At 37.6% G+C, this 23,853-nt stretch overlaps 1 protein-coding gene across 1 annotated transcript in view; it reads left to right on the top strand.

The window, feature by feature from the left end:
- b4galt2 (UDP-Gal:betaGlcNAc beta 1,4- galactosyltransferase, polypeptide 2) overlaps nt 1-23,853 on the top strand; it is a 144,195-nt gene that overhangs the window by 52,299 nt on the left and 68,043 nt on the right. Inside the window, exons 2-3 of the mRNA XM_053329760.1 lie at nt 5,776-5,894; nt 6,925-7,041. Of these exons, the coding sequence (XP_053185735.1) occupies nt 5,776-5,894; nt 6,925-7,041 (236 nt within the window). The remainder of the gene's footprint in view (nt 1-5,775; nt 5,895-6,924; nt 7,042-23,853) is intronic.

Genomic DNA, 23,853 nt, shown 5'->3' with positions numbered 1-23,853 from the left:
AACATCAAGGCAGAGAAAGTCTCAGAACAGGACGCCTGATTAACAACCAGCCTGTCGCGTCGTTTATTCGGTCAGATGGTCTGACCACTGACACTGTTGGTATGTGCTCAGACTTTAGAGGTAAGATGAAGTTGTTTAGTTATGACACAGACTGCCAAATTCAACTAAATGAAACCTTGTCTGTCTGTTCAGATTTGACCCTGAGCCCCTTTGCAGTAAGATGTTTTGTTAGTATTCATTTTGCACTTTGTTTAACTGTTAACACTGTCCTTGGAAATTAAGACATATTTTCAAGGTTTGCCATTTTAACTTTGCTTTGTAGAGCTTTAAGCAAAGAATTATATACAATATTTAACAAGACAATGCCCCTTTTCTTCTATTTCTCTGAAAAATGTATCCTATACTTTGTGTCAGAGCAGGATAATTGCAGACTGGATGACTCAAACAATGAAGCTGTATAACAAATGAATCAATGTGAAACATTGTGAAATTACAGTTCTCTTGAATGGGGCATTGGTACAATAAATCAGTTGAAGATGAATCAGTTACAGTTGTAACAGTCATTTCATGATTGAATTAATTGTCTTTGAACTATTTTGCCAGCTAACCCATTAAAAATGTGCATTTTCATAACATTAAACATTGAATACTTTGAATTGTTCAACTTCCAGTTTAACAAAATTCATTTTTAATAGCTTATGATGATAATTTGTCATCAGTGTTTTTGTAGATTAGATTATGTATATTCAGCACAATAGATTCACTTTTTTGCATTTGAGTTGGTGAATGTTCTTGCTGTACAACCATCTGAAAATGATCATTTTAATTGATTAAAAGTTTGGTCTAGCAGCATTTTTAGTGTTTTGGTAAGCATTGCTATCAGTTATTATCATGTCTCTACCAAGTTAACCCTCATCCTACCAGCATATTTAATATACAAGCACTACTGACTGGGGTCCTTGGGGAACCCAAGAATAAACTAGTGTAAGAAACAACCAACACAGCAAAATGTATTTCAAAACTTATTTCTTCTCAGAAACACAGGAAATCTGTGTCTGTCCCCTCGGGACCCCTATACATTGGTATATTTAAACCAACGATTAAAACGCGACAGAAAATAATAATATGAAGTCATTAGGAACAACTGATTGACACAGTAGTAAAAAATGGGAAAGACATAGACAAAACGTATACATCTGGAGTCTATGGGTACCCCAGTCTGTAGGATAAGGGTTAATCCTACAAAAGAGGTCATTCAGAACAAAAGTGTGTGTGTGTGTGTGTGTGTGTGTGTGTGTGTGTGTGTGTGTGTGTGTGTGTGTGTGTGTGTGTGTGTGTGTGTGTGTGTGTGTGTGTGTGTGTGTGTGTGTGTGTGTGTGTGTGTGTGTGTGTGTGTGTGTGTGTGTTTAGAGTGTTTACAGCCACATGTCACCTCTAAGTGCATTGTGTCAAACATGGGCTGCTAACCTAATAACTTTGAGATTTGGTTCATTATTATTGTGTAGGAAATTATAGGTTTTGTGTTTGTGTGTGTGTGTGTGTTTAGATTCCTGTGTATATTTGCAGACAACGCAGTGGTGTATCCCCCAAAGTGCAGCTTGTGTCCTAGATAGAGCAAATAAAAGCACTGTGATTATAATGTATTACTTACTCTAATATCACCACATACAGTAGAAGCATGAGATATTGTGTGCCTGGGTGTGTATGTGTAATAATTGCACTGCGATCGTCTTAACCCAGATTACAACACTTATTTATCATTTCTCTACATTCTCTCATTTTACCTGCATACACACACACACACACATTTTCCATCTTCTCTCTTTTTTGCATACGCACACTTTGTATTATTCATGTCTGCTGTGTCAGAGCACAACAGGAAGAGTGTTTATTTTAAAAAGGTTCCTCTGATCATGTCAGTAGATTTGGAAGCTCGCTGACCTCTACCTGTCACCATCTTCACAGTCAAAACAACAACACTGTTGGAGCTCCACAGTGCAGCCTATGCAGCAGAGTAAAGTTCATCACTTGCTGTACAGCTAATTAGTTTTCTTCAGTTGCTTTGATTTTTTTTGCTATCAAAAAAAAAAAAAAAGCCCTCATGTCTACCACACCAGATTTGGGGGTCAAACCACAATCAACTGATGAGGTGTTTCTTCGGACCTGGGATAATGGGAATTTGGGAATTTGGGAAAATATGCTTATCTGAATATTGTGAAAATCTATGCCACTATCAAGTTGGGGGGGGGGGGGGGGGGGGGGGGGGTAGTCTGCCTCTGTCCAAAGTTTAAAAAAAACAAGGAAACTCCTGGTGATGAAAAGACTCCAAATAGCATTTTTGTGTGGCTGTTTTTTGTTGTTGTTTTTGTTGTTTTATTAATAAGAAGTAGTCACGCCACATAACCACAGCTTGTTTTTTTCTTCTTCTCCATTTATAGTTTCATACTGGTTAAAGAAACAAGATACACTGTGTTAATTAGTGAGCTTTAAAGGTATCGGAAGACCCAGGTTAGATTTTTACCCCTGCTTCCTGTCTTAATGCTAAGCTAGCCTAATCATCTCCTGGCTCCGGCTCCAATTTTAATGCACAGGCACAAGAGTGGTATCGATCTTCAGACCTACACCCTAAAACATTCCTGTTCATGATTGATGTTGGGCAGTCAACTCTCAAATATTGTTCCAACCAACACACAACTAGTAGGACCTTAAAACAACAATCCAATATTTTGTTGGGTGTTGTTAAATGTTCATACAGTCATTGCATAAATGTAGCTCTACAAGCCTCGCTTTGAACCCAGAAGAGAAACACTTCTAACACTAACTAGAGTTCTTTGTGGTTACTGACAACTCAGTTCGTAAACCTACAAGAAGCAGACACAGCACTGCAATATTACAGTGTATTAAGTGAGCCTCGTCTGCTGCAGAGACACAGTGCACTAAAAACACACAATGCATGTTTTAGCCTTGTACTGGATTTAAGACTTGCTCCAAATAAAGCATAAAAAAGGACTCCGAAGTGGGTTATTTGTTTAAATTTAAAACAGATGGTGGACAGACTGTGATGAAACTGTATATTTAATATGTTGCTTTACAAGATATACCTCTATGCCATTTACCTGGTACTCAAAGGTAACTGCACAATCAGTTATTTTAGTGTAAAAAAAAACAATAACCCAACTAGCAATCTAAACATAGCTCCCGCTTAGTGCTAAATTGTGTATTTTCTCTTAGTGTGCCTTTCTTTTTGCTGTGTGAGAGCTAACTGACAGCACACTGAGACAAGATGAAAACACGACATTCCACTTACTCTTATTAATGCAAAAGAGGAAGAGAGAAAAAAAAAGGAGAGACATGAGTGTTTGGAAAAGATGGAGGGTGACTGACAGATGCGGTCAGGGGAGAAAGCTGTTGGGACAATTTGTATTCAGCTCTTGTGGTATGATAAAGAGGTGTGTTATGAACATGTAACCTTGTTGGCATTGATCATGCCCCCCTCCCCCCCCCTCGCCTTTGGAGCGTTGATTGGAGGAGACCTCTCAACACAAAGCTTGTACGTCAATGCTAAGTGGATTATACACACATATACCTGTATGGGCCTCATCTCTCTCTTTCTCTCCTGAGCAGTGCAGTGCTCTCAACCTGTGTATTCATGCATTCATTTATTCATTCAACACAATATATATATTGCCTTGGATCAATGAAAGCAGAATCATTGCCCTGGTAGTTTTGTTCATCTGAAAATGATGAGGCTGATGTTATTCTATAGTTTACTTATTGTCAACAAACTCCTTGAAAAGACCAAAACCAAGAGTCCATCTCACAATACTTTGAAATACTTTGAGAAACTAAGAAGGGTTTACGCTCTTCTTTTCATTCTTTACAAAACACGTTTCATTCACTTTTTTTCAGTCTATAGCTGAGTTGAATGCCATGAATCCCTAGAGACTACACGAAAGAGTGCGCTGTTATCCCCACGTGCAGCAGTATTTCATCTAACTTATCTCTGTTATGATTCTTTTCACCTCATCTTTGAGTGTGGCCATAAGAAACAGCTATAGGCATATTTGTCTGAAGACACGATTGCCCAACACTTCATACAGCCTATTCTGTTTCAAAAAGACAAGCCCATTTGTTACTACATTGACAGTTTCATTGATCATTACTGCGATTGACAGATTCTGATACATAGTGGCACGTCATTGTGACTTTTTTTTAATATGTTGATGTACATCATAATACGAATTCACATTGTGGTCCTTTTATTAGTGATGTTTTGCATGTTTGCGTGCTGCTGCGTGCCCGTGTGTGCGTAACGAGCACAGTGTCTACGTGCCGCGCACCTGCCTATCTGGGAGTATGTTGGACTCTTGATGATGCGCCCTTTAAATAACAGTAACATATGCACCAGTGACTTTAGACCTGTTTTTTTTGTCAGTAGCGCAATCTCTTTCCTCTGCCTCAAAATAGCAACGCGCCACCAATGCGCCTGACCACACCTTATTTTAAGACCATACGCCCATAGGCACACAGACTGGTGCATGTGCATTTGTTATTTAGACAACGTGGGCGCAGGGCGAGAAGCGAAAGAACTGTGCCGGGGGAAACTAACAAAGACACATGTGCCACGCCCATCATCCGCTGTGCGCCGACCGCAAGATGGGGCCCATAGTGTTTGATGGCATAGCCTGAGGTAACACATGAACTTTGGTGGTTGTCGGTCAAAAACTGACTGACCAGTAAGACTTTGAAAAACAAACCAGATGAAAACCCATGCAAGTCAACGGGAAAAAGAGAGAGGGAAAAAAACAAAAGTAGGGTGAACAAGTGCGTACTTCTAAAAGCTGTATACAACCACACAAAAAAAGTCCCATTCATTTGGCACCCCTAGGTGACCGCCTATATAGCCTATATAGCCCCTGTTAGTTAACAACAAGAAAAATATAATGCATCAGCAGTGTTATCCTTGACGAAATATTCAATTTGTGGTATTTATTGCACACAAATGCAATTAGCAATAAATATGATGAGGTAACCTAAATGAGTATCATCCTTCATGAAAACAGCACTTCTACAGACATGATCCAGTGTATTTCCAATAATAAACATCATGCAATGTTTTTTTAATTACTTCTTAGTCCCACACTGATGTGAAGGACATGCACTAATGAGTGACTGTTCAAAGTCAGGTTTGTTAAAATGAGGATCTAGTTGCAGGGCTTTGGTTGGAGCCCAAAAAACAAGTCTTGCTTGTATGTTTTAATGATCCTGGCCCCACAACGAGTGGCTGTATTTATCATCTGGGCCAGAGATTTAAAGCAAACCCTTCTTTTAAATTAGTGCTACTTGCAATCAGATGCACACAAACACACATCCACACACACTGTTAGCACTCAAAGGAATGATGGATAGATTTGTAGTGATATAACATATGGTGTGACTTCATCACTCAGCAATGAGTAATTACCTTTCATGTTGTGTTTACTCTGAGTGACTTCAAAGTCTTTGTTTATTTTTTTAGGAATATATGTTTTCCAAAATATGTGCATCTTATTAATTGTTGCATTATGCAGAGCATATCCCTTGAAATCATTATTTCTGCACAGATTGCTTTGATACACATACAGTGTTGCTTTGAAGCTTAAAACCCTCTCTCGATGTCCCTCACTCCCTACATCCCCTGCTCCCCTCTCTAGATTTCTTTCTTTCCATCATCTTGTTTCTTTGCTGTTATCCTCTTCATCTTGCTAACTCTTCTCTCTTTCCCTCTCTCCTCAGTGGGACGTTTGTTGATCGAGTTCAGCTCCCAGATGACGATGGAACGAGTGCAGAAAGAAAACCCCAATGTGACGGAGGGAGGCCGCTACACCCCCCCTGACTGTCGGCCTCGATGGAAGGTTTGTGTCTCTGTCTGTATTTCACATGTTTAAAATAACACATATGCTCACACATTGTTTATGGGAATCTTTTTTCCAGTATAAGAAAAAATAAATAAGTTATGCATGATGAAAATTTAAATGAGTAAAAAATGTCATTAAGCCAAATTACGAGTTGAGATAGTAAGTCACAAAACTTTTTTTTTCTTTTTTTATCAGTGACTTTTTAAGTAAACTTTTCAGGGTATTTACTGAAAATTCAGGAATACTTGGTTCAATGTTATGACAGAATTGTCTGAATGAGAATCATTTTTCTCTGTTACTAATAGAAATGATCTTCTGTTTTGTCTCAGTGGGACAGTGTTCGATTCAATCTAGAGAAGCAAACCATAAATCTGAATACAATAGTGGTTTAGAAGGCTGCTTCAAACACTTTTTTACATTAAATGGGGCAATTCTTGCAAGCTAAAAAGAGAATTAGTCAATTTAAGTGAGTTGTTTTCTCCTCCACCTGACACTTCAATGAGGTCAGGGTGTTTCCATCAGCAGTCAAGATAACACCAAAGTAAACGCACTTATCACAGTGCCTAACTATAAAGCAGCCAAGGTCAATTTGATGTCAATCTTAATCTGGGTGCCAAATTACCATGAACTTTCACAGTAAATTATAGTTCAACCTTGTACTGTTTGGGCAGAGATACAGGGACACCATGAATCGGTCTCAAATCTGCAGTTCCACTGAGAGCTCCTTCCTTCAGCTGCTTCATTCATAATGAGTGGGAAGCAAATTCATGTACACAGTGACATTAACCAGGGAGTGTTTTCTACGGAAATGATTTTCCGGTGAAGAACAATTTACCACAGGATGGAAGAAAGCTCATTTGTGCCTAATTACACCTACAAATACTCTTTTGAGCTCTCACAGAGAAAGAGTTTCAGATGTGCATTTTCAAGCTTTGAATAAATTATGAAACTTAATGGATAAAGTGGATAAATTATGTTTTAACAAACCCTAACCCTAACCAACTGAAAAACCATCCCTGTTCTTTAGGTCGCCATCATCATCCCGTTCCGTCACAGGGAAAACCACCTGAAGTACTGGCTCCACTACCTCCACCCTATACTTAGACGTCAGAAGATTGATTACGGCATCTACATCATCAACCAGGTAGGTCAGCCGAGGGCTTGAAATCTTTAGTTTGGTCAATAATATGTCAGGAAATAGTGAAAAGTGTAGATACAAAGGTGACATATTCAAATTGTTTCGTTTTTGACAACCGGTCCAAAACTAAAAGAAAATCAAACGCAAAACATTTTAGAATTATTCCTTCACCTTCAATAAATGTCAAAATTCAGAAAATTCTAACCTGAACTTCTGCTTTCTTAATCCCCGTTCAAGTTTGGGTGCAAATTACATCATGGGTTACAAAGATATCAATAATTATATGCAGAGACCCCTGTTTTATGATAAATTGTATTTCAGACCAAGTACTGGAACAACCTGTATAAAAATATTTTTCCAAGCTCAAGACAAGACATGAACTAGATCTGTCAGCTTATGTTTTGTTCTGAGCATTGTGAAAGAATAGCTGCAGCCATTGTCAGGTGTTTCAACTTGTTAATGTGGTGGGAAAAAATCAATTTAAGTCCATTTTCAGGTGCTTAAAAGCTGATCGTCCTCCTCACCCATCCCTAACTGGTCTACACTTACTTGGTTTGTGTGTGTCTTTCCTTTTAATGCAGTAAAAAATAATCTAAATCAACAACGTATTTATCTTCGCTGCACTTAAGAAGCACTCAGTTCTCAAGAAGCTTGAATTACTAAGCACTGTTGTGAAAATGGAAAATGTGTGTGTGTGTATGTGTGTGTGTATGTGTATGTGTTTGTGTGTGTGTGTGTGAGCGTGTCTGCACCCTGTGTTGGGTGTGAGTTCTTCTTCTTCGTCTATATTATGGGTAATGAGCTCTTCTTTCTGGCCTTTCTCTCCCCTGTGGGCCTTGCACAACGCCTTAATCACTCCCCCTGTGGAACAGACCTTTGGTTCCGCCTGCCCTGCTGTGCTCTGCTCTTGATATGGCGATGTTCCAGTGTCTTACTCTCTTGCTTTCTCCTCTCACACGCATACACACACACACACACACACTCATGCACACACAAACACACATCAACACAAAACACCCATGTTCTCTCTGAGCATCTCTGAATTTTTCTTATCTCAAATGTGAAGCTGTAAGTGAGGGTAAGGGTGCATGCAGCTGTTAAAACAGGCTCAACCTAGCCTTCCTTTTTCTTCCCTTTCTCTTCAAGAATGGGCTCAGTCTCATTTCTCATTGAAATTATCATCATTGCAACAAGGTTCAATGGTCATCTGAATAGTCATTAGACAATGCACAATTGCACAGTTAAAAGTAATTGTAGTCCTTCCATGCTAGACACATAGACAACTGATATTAAAATATTTCAAATTAGAAAAGAATGAAACAATTAATTTCCCTAGAAAATAGAACAACGTATATAAAAGTAGCACTAAAGAAATACTTAACAACTACATTATAAGGAATATACAGTTACATACATATAAATAGCCTGTGTTTTTACAATATGTGCAAAATACATATTATAAGTTATACTACTTTGATGACTGATATTGCCATTCAATTTATTATGAAAACTGAAGTTGTTTTCTGGCCTTTCAGATTTATTGAATGACTATGATTATTAGAAGATAAGAAAAATCCTCCTTGGACATTTAGCTACATAGCAAAATAGCACCAGCCCTGACGCAAAAAGGGTTTTCGTGCCTTGCTCAACAACAGCTGAGCAGGTCAACCCCCCCCCACTCCCTCCACAGAAGGCTAGTCTACTGATGCAGAAAGATATCTGCCCCAGAATGTAAATATTGTTTCATATCCCTACAAATGAAAGTCAGGAATATGATTGAACAGTGGACGTCAGTAGTACAGTATCTTCACCTCCACTTCAAATGGACACTGATTCTGTGCCTGACTGTAATTATCTGCAAAACTATCTCACTCTATGGTTTGTAAGTTCAAAGAGGACATTGTTTGAAGTAGAAATCACTCTCATGTATTTAAAAAAAAATTATTTGTATTTGTTGAGAGTCTTGAAATCAGACACACAGTATACTTATGTAGCAATCTATGCAGGTTGGTTTTGTAGTGGGGTTAATTTATGTCTTCTGGTTTCAGGTGCAAAAAGTGAAGTAGCAAAAATAGTAATGACTAAACGAAGATACACTGCAGTTCAATAACAACTGACTTTAGCAAATGCTTGAGGGTTTCCTCCTTCTTATTAATTTGAATTGAAACTTTAATTTTATACTAATTGGTTAGGAAGGGCATCTTGAGGTTATACATTTTATATTCAGCAGTAATATCATTGTGTAAAATGCATTAGAATTTTATAGATTTTGCAATTACCTCCCTATTTGAGCTGCATCTGTATGCTTTGGTTTCATTTTAGAAATGTGCCATGACCAAATGCTCCCTTTACATTTGTCTGAACTTTTATGTAGTTTGAAATCAATGTAGTTTAGAGCTGAGATTTATCAAGTATGACAGCCGATTATACTTTACTTTAGGAATAGCATTATTTTAGAAGCCTAATGGAGATGGCTCCAAATTAGGAAAATCAAAAGAAGGGCTCCTTATATGTACCTCATTGCCTCCCAAACTATTGCCTGAACATCAAAACAAAAAAGAAAAGACAACTCACTGTTACTTTCTCTAACCTCTCTTTCCCAAACTTCATTTAGAGAGATCAGGAAGGACACGTAGATAACTCAGTTTGCCAGATAAGCTGACACAAACTAACAGACGATGAAGGCAGGTAGACACACTAACAGGACGGACAAGCAGGCAGATTGAGAAGGACTGAATCAAAGCGACAGATGTGGGATTTTGATGACAAGAAGTTCCAATGTATCTGACATGATGGCCGATTAAACCTTTACAGAGCCGGTGCCAGTTTCTGAGAGGACGGGCGGTGGAGAGCATAATTCTATCACGCTCACTCAAGTGTTAAATGAGTGGAAGTCTGGAACCTTTTAACACAAACCCACTGGGGGGGAACAAGGTGTGTGTGGGGGGATGACTGGTGATAATATTCTCCCTCCAGTCTTATCCTTGCTAACAGATAATGGCTGTCATGTCCTTAGACTCAAAACAGAAATTTTGTTTCAAGAGATTAAAAAGGCCAAAGATATATCTGTACCTAAAACACATATAGGCATGAACACATGTAAATAGGCTGGTGTCCAAACTTTTCACTGGTACTCTATAAATATATATGCTAGGATGATTCCGTCAAGTATATTAAAACTTAATATTCAATAAATGACAGTACAGAAATGTAACATGTGCTATTACATTTAAGAGATCCTAAGAAATCCTTCTTTTTATCTTTTGATATAATAAAAAAAAAATATATATATATATATATATATATATGTGTATTGTTTTTTACTTTAAAATATTAACCTCAGCTCCAAAAATCCAGTAATGAAAATGCTGCTCTTGTAGTTATAATGAATGAGCTGAGGGGGAAATGCTCTGCAGAATATAATGATTAACTATAAATGTTGGTCTTAATCACTGAGTCACTTTGGTGTCACAAATTAAAATGTTTACTACAAAACAAACAAACTGATTCTGACTTGATTAATAAACCTGTGTCTGATCTTCTTCACTTTTATTATATCCCTAAAAAGTATTGAAACCTGAAAAATACTTTTGTGGAGCTTTTAACTCATCCCATTGTCTTCTTTAGTGAGTGGATACTATTGAAAGTTATTAGAGACAGGAGCTATATTGACCTGTTTCTGACATAGGCTGAATTGAGGGGTTGCATAAAGGGATTATATATATATATATTATATATATTATAGGATAAATAAAATGTTTTTCTTTTAACTGTGAATAAAAGCAAAAATATTCCAGTAGAGTCCCAAAATGTAATCTTGGAAATGTGCATGATAGGTACAAACTGTCCATATTGAAAAATGTGGCCTTGTCTGACACCTTTCTGTGGTGTCCAAGAAGGGCGCAGGTCAGAAGTCACAGTCTTGGCTACCAAGAACATCAGATGCATCTTGTCATTCTTAGTTGAAACTGGCTGAATATTTAAAGGTAGTTTTTCTGCACACTACACTGCCCTTCTGCCCTCCTGTGCATTAACTGGACATTTCTAAGCAGCTATCATCATGCTCTGAAAAGTTGTGCTGCTGGTGAGGTACAGTGAGTAGGCGTTGCAGAGGGATCATGCGGAAAGTGATATGGCAACCTTGCTGTTCTGCCCTGCTGCTCTGTCCTCTCTGACTGCAGAGGTCCGGAGCCAATGTTTGTTTATTGGCCATCAGTTCATCATGTAAACTGGAGAAGAGCCCAGAGAGAGAGGGACAGATAAAAAAGAAAAGGTGAGAAAGAGAGAGGAGGAGGGAGGTGAGTGACAGAAGTGATGAAGGAACAAACCCCATCTGCTGTTATGATTTTTGTTTGAGCTACTGCTGTGGACGGGGACAGCAGCAAAACATATTTTAGCCACCTAAAAAAAAAACAATATCAGTTGAAATGCACGCTATATTGAGAATATTTGTACGACTTTATTTGCCAACAGATAGAACTTTCCTTTGGCACTACATCTTCTCAAATGTAGAGCTTCAGTATTCCCATGAATGCTGTGCACTGTTTGCTGTACACTGCAACAGCACCTTCTGACCATAGACTGTAAAAAAGAAATGGACGTAACATCCGTGACATCACCCATTGGTTTGTGGACTGCTGCTCGGAGGCCAATAGTTTCGAATCTAGGCAGCGCCATCTTGAAAATTTCAGGTGCATGCTGGGAAAAATAAAACCACGGATTCTACTTATATGGGCATGAGGCGGAGTCATGGGCGGAGCCAACGGCAGAGTGGGGAGGTTGTGATTGGTTGCGAGGGCTGGATCTCAAGGACATTTGTCAATCAACCTGTCAATCACGACGTAGCCACGCCCCAATGCATACCCTGCTTTATCAATATAAAATCAGGGAGGCCAAAATTTCACAAATGAACACCAGACTACATTGCAGAAGGCTTTAAACTAGCGATTGAGACCATAAACACATTTTGAAAACGTTTACTGAGGTTAGAAATCAAGTGAGAAGTTGGTGAATTCCCCATTGACTTGTATGGAGACGGATGTCCTTTTGAACACGAAACGGTCGCCCCCTGGTGGCCTTTTGATAGAATGCAGCTCTAAGTTACTTCCGCGTTGGCCTCATTTCAGAGGACCAGAACTCCCCGCCTGATAGGAATACACAAATTCTACAGTTGAGAAAATGTGCTCCCAAAGGAGGGGGTGGTTTGTTGGAAAGGTAAAGCAGTGAATTAAAAAAAAAATTGAATATACACTTGATTATTTATTTAGGTGGGTACAATACATTTTGCTGCTGTCCCTGTCCCCAGCAGTACATTTATTAACTTATTTTCCGGTTCTCCTGTCTGCCTCTCCAAACTGGGGGGTTGCTGACCCCCATCTACAGCAGATGATACACTGACTATAGAGGAGTATCTAATAAAACTCCTCGTCTATTCAAGCTGGATATCATTACTTATATATACCATCTAATGCTCTGCAGCTACTGTATAGGGAAAGTCTATAGGGCAAAAGCCACATACTATTCTGCCTTTTCTTGTTCCTTCAATGATATGTGGTGGCTTTTGATATGTTTGGTTGAGTGGGGCAGGTGCAAAAGACAAATCATTAAGCAAAATGTACTGCATTTTAGATGCTTTAGTAGTCTTGATCTCTATTTTTGTGGCATTTTTGACCCAGCAGAAAATTGAGATGACAAAAAAGGGAGGAAGGATAAAATGCAACATGCTGACATGTGGTTTCAATGCACACAACACGATAAGCTTCTGCTGGGTGCATTTCTCCACTAATCCACCAAGATAGGGCTACTGCATGACCTGCCACCACCTTTCTCCTTCTTTAACCCCTGGTACAGTACACACTCTGACTTTCCAGTAACTCTTCCGAATCAAAGTCCCAGTTTGTATCTTTTTTTAATACTTCATCAACTTCCAGACCATTGCTTACTTCAGAGTCCATTGCACATTTTTTATAATATTTATACAAGTTCAGTTAACCAACACATAAATAAATACAGGAAATGAACAAAACATCATTGTCACCTCCTTCATTGCTGTAACATGCAATATGTTAAAGAGATACATGTCAATTGATTTTTATCTTTCCTAGTAAATTAATACCACAAATATTTTGTAGTTCTCAACCTGCTCCCAAAAGAATATTAATATTAGACACCAAAAACTGCCATTCTGGTTTGCTTAAATGTCATGCATAAATGTCCCATTGAAGTTTATAACAATCTTTCAAAGCTTGTTTAACTTGTTTTCCTAATGATTTACATTGTTTTCATTTAATTTATAAGACTTTATTATATTCTTCTTCAATTGTTGTCAATAATTTATACACTGATTGCTTTGGTGATAAAAAAAAAAGATTTTATCATCAGCATAAAGTGCTAATTTATGCATTTCTTTTCCTTTTATGTCTGCATTTTGTGTAACTGCTACTGCTAGCACTTCAATATATATATAAAGCAAATAAAACATAGTAAAGAGGGTCTACCTGACTGGCTCCTCTTGACAGTGTACAATTCATTTTTACTCTGGAAATTGGATTACTGTAAATTGCTTTTAACTAAAAGCTACATTTCTTGTCTAAGCCAAAACTCTTAAACATCTCAAACATAAAAGGCCAAGTCACTAAATCAAAGACCTCTCTAATGTTATCAGGAGAAAGTCTTCCTTTTGCTTCTCAGCATAATCAATTAAATGTATTGTTTGCCTAATGTTGTCTGCCAAGAGCCCTCCTGGAATAAAGCCACACTGATCTGTATCAATCAAATCTGTAATAATAGCTTTTAATCTACTTTCTAATATTGCTGATATTATTTTATAGTCTGTGATGATCAGCAGTATGGGCCTATATGAGGAAGACTTTGTGGCATCCCTCTCGTCTTTATAGATAAGAGTTATTATGGAAGATTGTGTTCCAAGCTTTCTTCATTTGTCTATTAAGTTTATGGGTCCAAACTGTTAGATATTTTGGTCCCTCATCATAACTTTCATGTTGTGTAAACCTCATTTATCTATTGATCGCAAATATTCTAATTCAAGATGCTTTTCCTTTTAATTTAATTTCATCTTCGGTGCTACTCATCTTCCTGTCTATCCTCCATTAGTTTCATTTGCTGTTTTTGTTACGTTTCCTTGGCCTTTTCGCAGATGAATATGAAAGAAGAACCCTCATAAATGTTTTGGGCTTCTTCCCATAATATAATTAGATCTGTGTACTCTTGTTTTATTTATTACATATTAAATAGGTGTCTTTTGGAATTGTCCTTCCAATTTCTTATCCTGTAAAAGCAAGTTGTTTAATCTCCAAATAGTTGGATGTATGGATGAGTCATTTTCCATATGACTACAAGGCTAATCTCTGTGCATACTCTCCTCACGATATTTGCACTGTTTCTTCTCTGTGTATCTTAATAGTAGAGGAGTCTGGCTTTGGGTTCAGTCAGCTTTAAATATCCTCCTAATATGATGATCCCTTGACCTATCTAACTACTTTAACTATAATACAGTTTTCTTTTTCAAGGCCTACATCAGATTGAATTATCATAGCCACTCCTCTCTAAGCTGAGCTACATGAGCCATAGTGTACATGGCTGTTTGTTGGTTATCTTTAGTTTCTCACGTTCTTGTTTTCTCAAATGTGTCTGTTGTCCATGGATATACTACAATAATTTCGCAACGTTTTTTGTTTAATGCCTTATCTGTTGTAAACAGGTGTGTTGGCAGATATGGAGGTGGGTTGGAAAGGTGAGTTGTAGGGAGGGAAAAAAGAGTAGAGAAGATAACAACCTCAAAAATTATATAAAGAAAAGAAAAAGAGAGAAAATATGTAAGCTCTGAAAGTTTGGTTTTCTTCAACCATTTCTACAGCTGTATTGGTGTAAAACTAGTCACCTCACCTCAAGTCTGAACAACCAAAAATTCTTCCATTTTTCAGTGACAGCGGTACTACTGTCTCAATTCCCCAAAGTCCCCAATTTATGAAATTATTACAGAAAAAGAAGGAAACAGGACAAATAATTGAAGAAAACACACCTTCATTTTTACTCTTCTCCATCTTCTATTTAAACATTTATGTATTTTGCAAACTCACTTTATATTTAATTCATAAACTCACTTCTAATACTAATGAATTTTTCACAGTATGTACATCTTTAGCGGATGTATTGAAATGCCAGTTCTTCTTCCCACCATATCCCATGTACCCCCACCTCTCCATCTCATACTATCCTATCCCACTCCACCGCACACCCACACGCACACGCACACACACACACACGCACACAGGCAGAGGTAGCGAAGGAGAAACCATCCATTAGTCTATAAATAAAGTTTTCCATCTGTCAGTAAATCAGGCCTATACCGTTGTAAAGAGAAAAACAAAAGGTCCCTCAGGCAGATAATTTCAGCACTTTCTATTCAGCAGTTGGTCTGTTAGTCTTGAATGTGAGATCTTTTTTTTACTCCTCATTAGACCATTTCCCACTGTTGCACTTGTGTTGTTTTCCTGTTCCATTTCTGTTTCTCCATCCAACTTGTAGAGGACTTTCTGCTCCAGGTCCTTTCTTACTAGTCCTGTACACTTTGACTTTTGCTGGAGCCAGGATTTTTGAAATGACCTCTTGCTTTCTTAGTTGTTCTTACAAAGGTCTATACAAGGCCCGCTGTTGTTTCACTTTAGTCGTTAAATCATGGTCCAGGTAGATGCATGCACCATAGAGGCGGATCTCTTTCTTTAACTAGGCTGCCTTTATTACCTCTCTCTTATTGTCATAGTTCACAAGATGCACAATCAATGGTCTTATGAACCAATCCCCTTCCTTTTAATGTGCCTATTGTATGTGCTTTTGTAAGTTGATTCATTTTCTATCAGCAGACCGTCTTTATACAGTTTCTGGATGATACATGCAGTCATGTGGTTCTCTTCACAATGTTCAACTATATTGTAAATTCAGTCTTTATTTTGCCTGGATTTATTTTCCATATAGTCCATCAGGTCTCCCATCACAATGATGCAGCTGTTTTTCATCTTTGCTTACCCTGGTCTCCAGCTCTGATGATCTCATGTTCATTGTCTATGCATCTTGTTGTAAATCCATCACTTGCTGATTTTTTTTTTTCATTTTATATTCCACTCTATGTTCAAACAGAAGTTTTTGAAATCCGTCCTAAAGAGACCTTCAGCTTCACAATTATTAGTTTCATCTCACAGATGTCTTCCATTGTTGGTGCCTGTAGTGTTGCAGCTGAAGTTTTGTTTCGGGTGTTTTGAGCTCATAGACTTTCATGCTGCCATGGCCATTGATCTCGTGACCAGGCACCCGGAATGGTTGTATTATTGAGGAAGTACAATCCAGCCAGTCTTCATACAGTTTGTTCTCATTTATACTTCAGTTCTAGCAGAGTCCGTCACTGAGTGGACAAAGGATCAGGATGGATTAGGCTCTGTATGCTTCTATCTGTATTTGTTTGGGCTTTATGGTGAAGGTCACATTAAGTCAATCCAAGGAGTTCATTGGTCTCGGAATAGCCAGACGGACAGTGTGTCTGTGTGTCTGTGTCTCTGTGTGTGTGTGTACGTGTGTTTGTGTGAGAGAGACAGCGAGAGATGTTGTGTTATTGTTGTTTTTTGGGGGGGGGGGTTTATATAATAATGACAAACCAAGCCACCTGCATTTTATAAAGAAATGTCTCCATAATCAATCATCTTGTTTTTTTGGAAACCTGCCACAGGTGTTTGGTTTAGATTAGAAGCTGACTCGACAGATGCCATGGTTGCAATCAAATCTATTGTAAACCAACAAAGTATTATTTTCATTATTGATAATTCAAACAAGAACCAACAAAAGTATTTTCTTGTTTTTTTTTTCCAATTAATTGTTTGGTTTATTATTGTCAGAAAGTACTGACTGTCCATCCCAGTTTCTTAAACTCCAAAATGACATCCCTAAATTACTTTTCACTTGTCTGACTTTCACCCCAAAACCTTTTAAATATTCAGTTATAGACCAAGAAGCAGCAATTTCTCACAATAGACGAGCAGAAATGAAAGAATATTTGGTATTTTTATCTGAAAAATAAAACTATTTAACGATGAATCAGTTCACAAAATAGCTGCAATCATTTCTCTGTTAAATTATTCATCTAATGGTCTGCTTTGACACATAAAAATTAGCCTGCATTTTAGTTTATTAAAACAATTTTTCCATATTCAGAAGACGTGAATATGATCAGTATGAGAAATACCCATATATAGTATATACAGTATTTAAAATTACGATTGGTTGTCAACATAGAAATATTTTATTACAACTAAATATTGCAGTTTTTTTTAATTTTAGTAATAATTTATATAATAAGTTATTCATTTGCACACCTTGACTTTGTGAAACAATGGGCACAGTAAGGTCATATCATCACAATACCTGAAAGTTGATACACAACAGTATTAAATTATTTGCCCTATAGTAACCATGTCGTAGTGACTTCTTAGATCACCTCACACAGCCGAGGTAAATAAGATTAGTAGACCTTTGTATTGGTGAATATGTTCAAGTTTCAGCTTGATATATAGAAAGAGTATGATAGGAAAATTCAAGCATATACATAGAATATTCAATCAATGGTGCTTTTTATCTTTAGTTCATATTAGCATTTTTTTATTCAGGTGATGAAAAGACAGAATACTTAATTAGAACATACATTATTTTCTTATCTGCTCAGAAAGGGTGCAGGCCTGGGTGAAATATTTAGATATAAACCTCTTAGAATAAAGAAAAATCTGTGACAGAGCTTTGTTTTCTTTCTCCTTCAGTCTCCAGCTCTCTCTCCCTCTCACTTTAATCACCACTCTCTCTCATGGATGGTTAATGATCTCTCCATCTTCTGCTACACATTGATAATGTTAAAAAAGACAAAGGAAATGAGGGACCTTTGTGCAGTTGACCATAGAATAAGATATTGATCTGATGAGTAACAACGCTGCCCCACCCCCTCTCCCCCTCTTCTTTTTCTTTGTCCTCATCCTGCTTCCCCTCATTCTCAGCCTCGTCCACCTTCTACTCCCTCTGAAACTTTATGTTCAAGTGATTGCTGGAGCGTTGTTACTGTTTTGTAGATGAACTGTACAGTAAAATAATGTTCTTATTCTTGGCGTACCCTTAGACCCCATTGAGTCCCAGGTGCAAAGTGCTTGATGTGATTGTGCTCGTCGTTGCTGTGATGAATTATGGATTCAGTCGCAGTCTTCTCTCCTCTCCTCTCCCGGCAACTTAAATCTCTATATTTTAAAGTACTATTTGTTAAAATAAGTACTTACAGCTTTTAACAGGATGTTACTGATTTTGCACATGACTGCACGTCACGCAAGAGAAAGACATTGTGCCCTTTCAGCCCAGGACCCCTTAAATTATTATTTGACTTTTTTTCAACATAGTCCTTTAAAAATGAATTTAATGCAGATTGACTCTATAGAAATTGTTAGGTTTCATTAATAAGACAAGATGAAAACATAACTGCAGTGATAAACCAATATGTTTTACCTTTGTATGTATAGCAGGATGGCTATTCATTTCATCCTAGAAATAGCTTTAATTTGGTCCATTTAATATCTGATCAAGCACAATAATAATAATATGACAAAAAAATAAATCACATTTCACATCGCATATTTGACAAAGCCACTGTAATAGGTGCTCCCTGCAATAAAAATGCACAACATTGGTTGCATGTCTACATTAATAAAGTGCTCTGATGTCATTTGAGGCATTGTGCAAAATTGAATGGACATTTCCGCATTTTTGGGATGCATGATTGAACATGCTTTTCTTCACTCAGCTTCTTCTTCAATCAAGCATCCATTCATACCAAGCTGTTGAGACGGCAAAACACTGCTGGAAAAATTACAAAATACAGTCCCAATTCACCTATTATAATACTACTTAATACAGTTTGTGAGGCTTATTTTACTTCTAGAGCTTTGTAGCACTTTCATAAGTTCAAGTTTTACTCAACTTTACCGTTCCAAAGAGGCTGCAGCAAGTTTAAACAAGCCTAGGTTAACACCTATAGCTAGACCATGTATGGTCAGTGTGCAAAATTGTGGTCAGTTGGTTACAGGGGTAGTCAGTGGCACCATAAGGTGAATTATGTTGCCAATTTTCTTTCGTCCTAGTAATTGTTGTTAAAGTGTACTGATGTAGCATATCATATGACATGGCTCAAGCAACGTTTGAGTAAAACATCATTTAAAAAAGGCTATAAATGCAGTTGCAAAAACAACATTTTGATTCACCCCCCCCTTCTCTTTCATCTGCTTCTATCTGTCTGTAAACATATGGTCACATCCATATGTTTACATATAGGGTTAGCATGCTAGGCTAAATGTCTGTCAGCTGTGTGACTTTAAATCTGCACTGTGATGTCTTTCAGTGCACACACAGACCGTAAACACACCTGTTGTTAAACTGGAACTATAACAGTGGCTACACCTTTTTTTATATAGTCTATGGTGTATATACTAACTAGCTGCTAGCTGCCATGCAGCCTGGTAAAATGGATCTGTCACATCTCTTTTTATCAGCAGGTCGTTGCTCCTCTCAGAGTTAGGACTTCCGTATGGAAAGTTTTGGTCAGTAAATGTGCTCAGGGGCTCCGCCGTAACCACTCTCTGACCAAATAGAAACTGTTCACATCAATTCATTTTGAAATAACAGCGACCAATAAGGAAACTCCAGCTCCAGCCTTCATCACGAGTCAGTCAGTCAGTGACAGACATTGGGGGTTATAGAGCTGGTCTTTGGCTGATCCAGCCAAAAATGAACACACTCAATGTAGATCCAAGAGTAAACTGAACAAGATGTTAAAAAACATACAGTAAAACATGGAGGAAATAACTCCAATCAATATTTATGAGTGAAACACTTATGTCCACATGCGATACTGCACAAGTTAATCATCTTGTATGTTTTCATCATCCACAGTGTCAGCATGTTGGTGCTTCATCCTGAGAGGTTACACTGAGAATGATGAAAACCAAATATTTATAATTCAATACATTTTAACTCACACACTCCAACATTGAAACTGACTGCTTCATACATTATAATGACCATCATCTATAAATCAGTAAATATTTTAGTAATATGTAATAGTTACTTGATAAAAAGCTCAACATTTGCTCTAAATTATTGAGTGAAAGCTGCAGACCAAAAACTAAACATGTCACTTCATTACTTTTCTTATTTAGCTTTATAGTTAGGGATAAATAGCTAGGGATAAATCAGAATAGATGTGATGAGTATTACTTGTATAGAGACCTAAAAAGCAAATGGCATCTTTGAGTTTCTGTTCTAGAGGTAAAAAACCTCATACAAAATTACACTTACATTTACAATAACTTAAACAACTAAACTAGCCATGAAACATTGGCTTACCAAACGCATGTTTTTGTGTTTTTACACGCTTTGTATTGGACAACACCTTATATATTTATATATTTTATATTTTTATTTTTACTCAAGGATTCTATGTTTTAGGTTTACTGTTTGTGTCTGGGGTTGTAATATCCCCCTTTAGTAACATATTAAGACTTGTAGTCCTTCATTCTCTGAACTTACCACCTTTTTTTTACTCTACTCAGGGCTCAGAGTGTTGTGATATTTGGACAGCAGCTCCTCACTTCCCTCTGTTGCTGTCAGCTAAACAGCCAAACTTGACGACCTTGCTATTCAGAGAGCTGAGAACAGCTGTATGAAACCTTCTAACCACCTTGATAAGCTCTTGCTAAAACGGCCTGGAAATGTCACTCTGATTCAAACCCATTCGTTCCTCTGTTGTTTCCCCCGCAGCGCTTACCTTCACATTGAAGCTGTTGGGCTGTTGTTCTGTTACTTTTCCCTCTCACACACTGATTTGGCAGAAATGGCCCGGGCTGCCTCTCAGAAAAATAAATGTTTTCATTCCTTCCCCTCATAAAGGTTATGGGAAGAGATTAATTATGAACGTACTCCCCTGCTTTAATGGTGATTGAATAGATTTTTGTTTGCCTGTAGGCGGCTTCACTGGCTGGTGGATTATTGCTGACATTCAGCAAAAGTAACGTTTGCTTTTGTGTTCATCTGAAAGGTAATGACAGCTCCCTGCAGTTTATAAACAAATATTTCAAAAATGCTATTTCATACCTGGACTTTCACCTTTGTATACAAGTTTAGAGATGTGGGATTACCTTACAGTGTTAGTGCTGGGATAAACTGTTGGGATCGAAGCCAGTGTGTTACAACCCTGTAATATCTTTATGGTACTGTACTTTCATGAAATTGGCATTTTATAAGTCATGTTAGTACTGGTTTTTCAAGAGAGAGAACCTGAGATGATTTGTGCTGTAAACTAAATTCTAAATATGTATGTATTTGTATGTATAATAAATAAAGGTACAAAGCCTTCAAAATCTGAAATATGAGAGCACTGCCTTTAAAAAAACAAAAAACACACAAGGTTGTACGTGGCTGGGAGTTTTAAGGTCCTAGTGAGACAATCACAATCCAGAAAAGTTGCTTCGAGTAACAAATCAATTCAATTGAAAGCTTATCTACGGTGGCCCTGAAGGGCAAATGACAACATAAAAAAAAAACCCACAACAACATTAACAAAAACACAGCGGCAAAATGGAAAACACAACGTTGTGTTTTTGAACTCTTAAGCAAATTTTAGAGGCAACGGCATAAAAAGTTAATGAAATGAAATGTACACAAATACGCATTCATACAAGTTGATCATTTCAACTAGAGGGAACAAATGGCATGTGTCCTGGAGCTTTATGATTATGCTTCATAGACATACAGAGACGAAAGAAAAAAGCAGAGACTGGCGGGAAATAACGAGAACCAGAGTCTGTGATGAGTTCTGAGTTCAGAAAGAAGTCTAACTGAACACATACGTGTACACACAAGCACACTCCCACAGCTGGTATTTTGGCTGTCTGGTGCAAATAACACAAGTGAGTTAGGGGTCAAATATGCAGAAATGATGCACAAAGGAAATTTTTATTGATTTTTCACATATTTAACTAACTGATTGTGTTGCTGGATGTCAACAACAGTTGACCAGCGTAAAACATTTTTTTCTGACCGACCTTCTGTTTCTATGTCCAAGTCCTCTGCATCGGCACCCTGCTATGTTGTTGCAGTAGCTTCATTGAAATGAATGAGGGGGCTCTAATTTCTATCTAATTTAAAATATTTGATTTTTTTTTGTTTCATTGTTCCTTTAATAGTTATATCATGCATTAATTTGCCCTGCTACTGACTATTTCTATGCACCATATATTACAACTCCATTTCCTGAGTCTCAAGGATTTAAATGATACTGTTATTGCCTAGGTAACATGAGTTTCAATCTGATTTCAGTATAAACACAGGAAATCAATATTAATGTGGAGTATGAATGCAATAATGGCTAGACACAGTGTGGATATGACACATGCTAATCTCAGGTAGAGAGATACAGCTGAACAGATGGAAATAGCAAGAACCTTTCAATAGGGATAATGCTTGTACAATTATAAACAACCCCTCAGGTTTTTAATGTTCGGCAGCTTGCACTTCTTCCAATGCATTTAATTATAAAGAAAGGCATCCCATTTTAGCTATATCCCCCTCTCTTTGTTTTACTCAGCCTCTGCATTTCATCCCTTGAGCCTTGTACTGGCAAAAATGAGGCAGTGAAGATGGGTTATAATAATGTCAGGAGTATTAGAAATTACCAAAGGGGACAAGATCATTGTGTAAAACATACTGCAGTGAGCTATAAAGCATAAAAGTCGGCGAGGGAGGAAAAAAATACTTTTAGTCGTAATTGGTAAGAAAATTGGTCCAAAACGCTTCCCATTTATTGTCGTTTCCCGCTAACGGGTGCAGCGTGTGATTCCTAAGCAATATGGGGATAAGTGAGACGTACTGTAACTTTCAATTCTCTCTGTTATTAGGGAAGCACTCCCACTCCCTCTCTCTCTCTCTCTCTCTCTCTCTCTCTCTCTCTCTCTCTCTCTCTCTCTCTCTCTCTCTCTCTCTCTCTCTCTCTCTCTCTCTCTCTCTCTCTCTCTCTCTCTCTCTCTCTCTCGCCCTCTCTCTGTCTATGTCTGTCTGTCTCTCACAACATCCAGACAAATGTGTGTCAATGCATTTGCTGTTTTTGAGAGGATACTGTGTGTTTGTGTGTGTGTGATCCCATTTCCCAAGCACATCAAGCTCTGCAAACACAGCATCTCATCTGTGTGACAGCATGATCAGGAAGTGTAGTTGGTCCCATGATGCATTTTTACCAATAACAGACGGGCCTGTTTATCATGAATTTATTTGCATTTGATGTCAGCTCTGTGGTTTAGTTGATCAAAAGCTGCCTCCTCTACAGAGGAACATAGTCCATAATATATAACATACAAAAACCACTGCCTATCTCTATGCAGTGATTATTATAATGAAATGTTTATTTTGTCATGCGATAATGAGATAAACTCCATACGTTGTGAAATTAATTACTTTACTGCAGCACTCTATGCAGTCAGACCAAGAAGTAAATGAAACTAATCTGCATATGAAAAAGATTTTGATGAATGTTTAAAGTAGTTTAATTTGACAGAAGGTAAACATATTTAAACAGCTGTCAAGCTGAGATAAATGAAGAACATATCTTTTTTGATATGAGTCTTGCGCTGATAAATTTCATCAGATTCCTATTTTGCCAAAGTATTTCTGTTAAAAGATGACAGCTATTATCTGGAGTAAACTGGAGTCTTGGTCATTGCACTGTTAGTT

Source organism: Scomber japonicus, chromosome 12 (assembly GCF_027409825.1).
Source record: "Scomber japonicus isolate fScoJap1 chromosome 12, fScoJap1.pri, whole genome shotgun sequence".
NCBI classification, from domain to species: domain Eukaryota; kingdom Metazoa; phylum Chordata; class Actinopteri; order Scombriformes; family Scombridae; genus Scomber; species Scomber japonicus.
The sequence above is the reverse complement of the archived record's forward strand: the minus strand, read 5'-3'. Positions and strand labels throughout refer to the sequence as shown.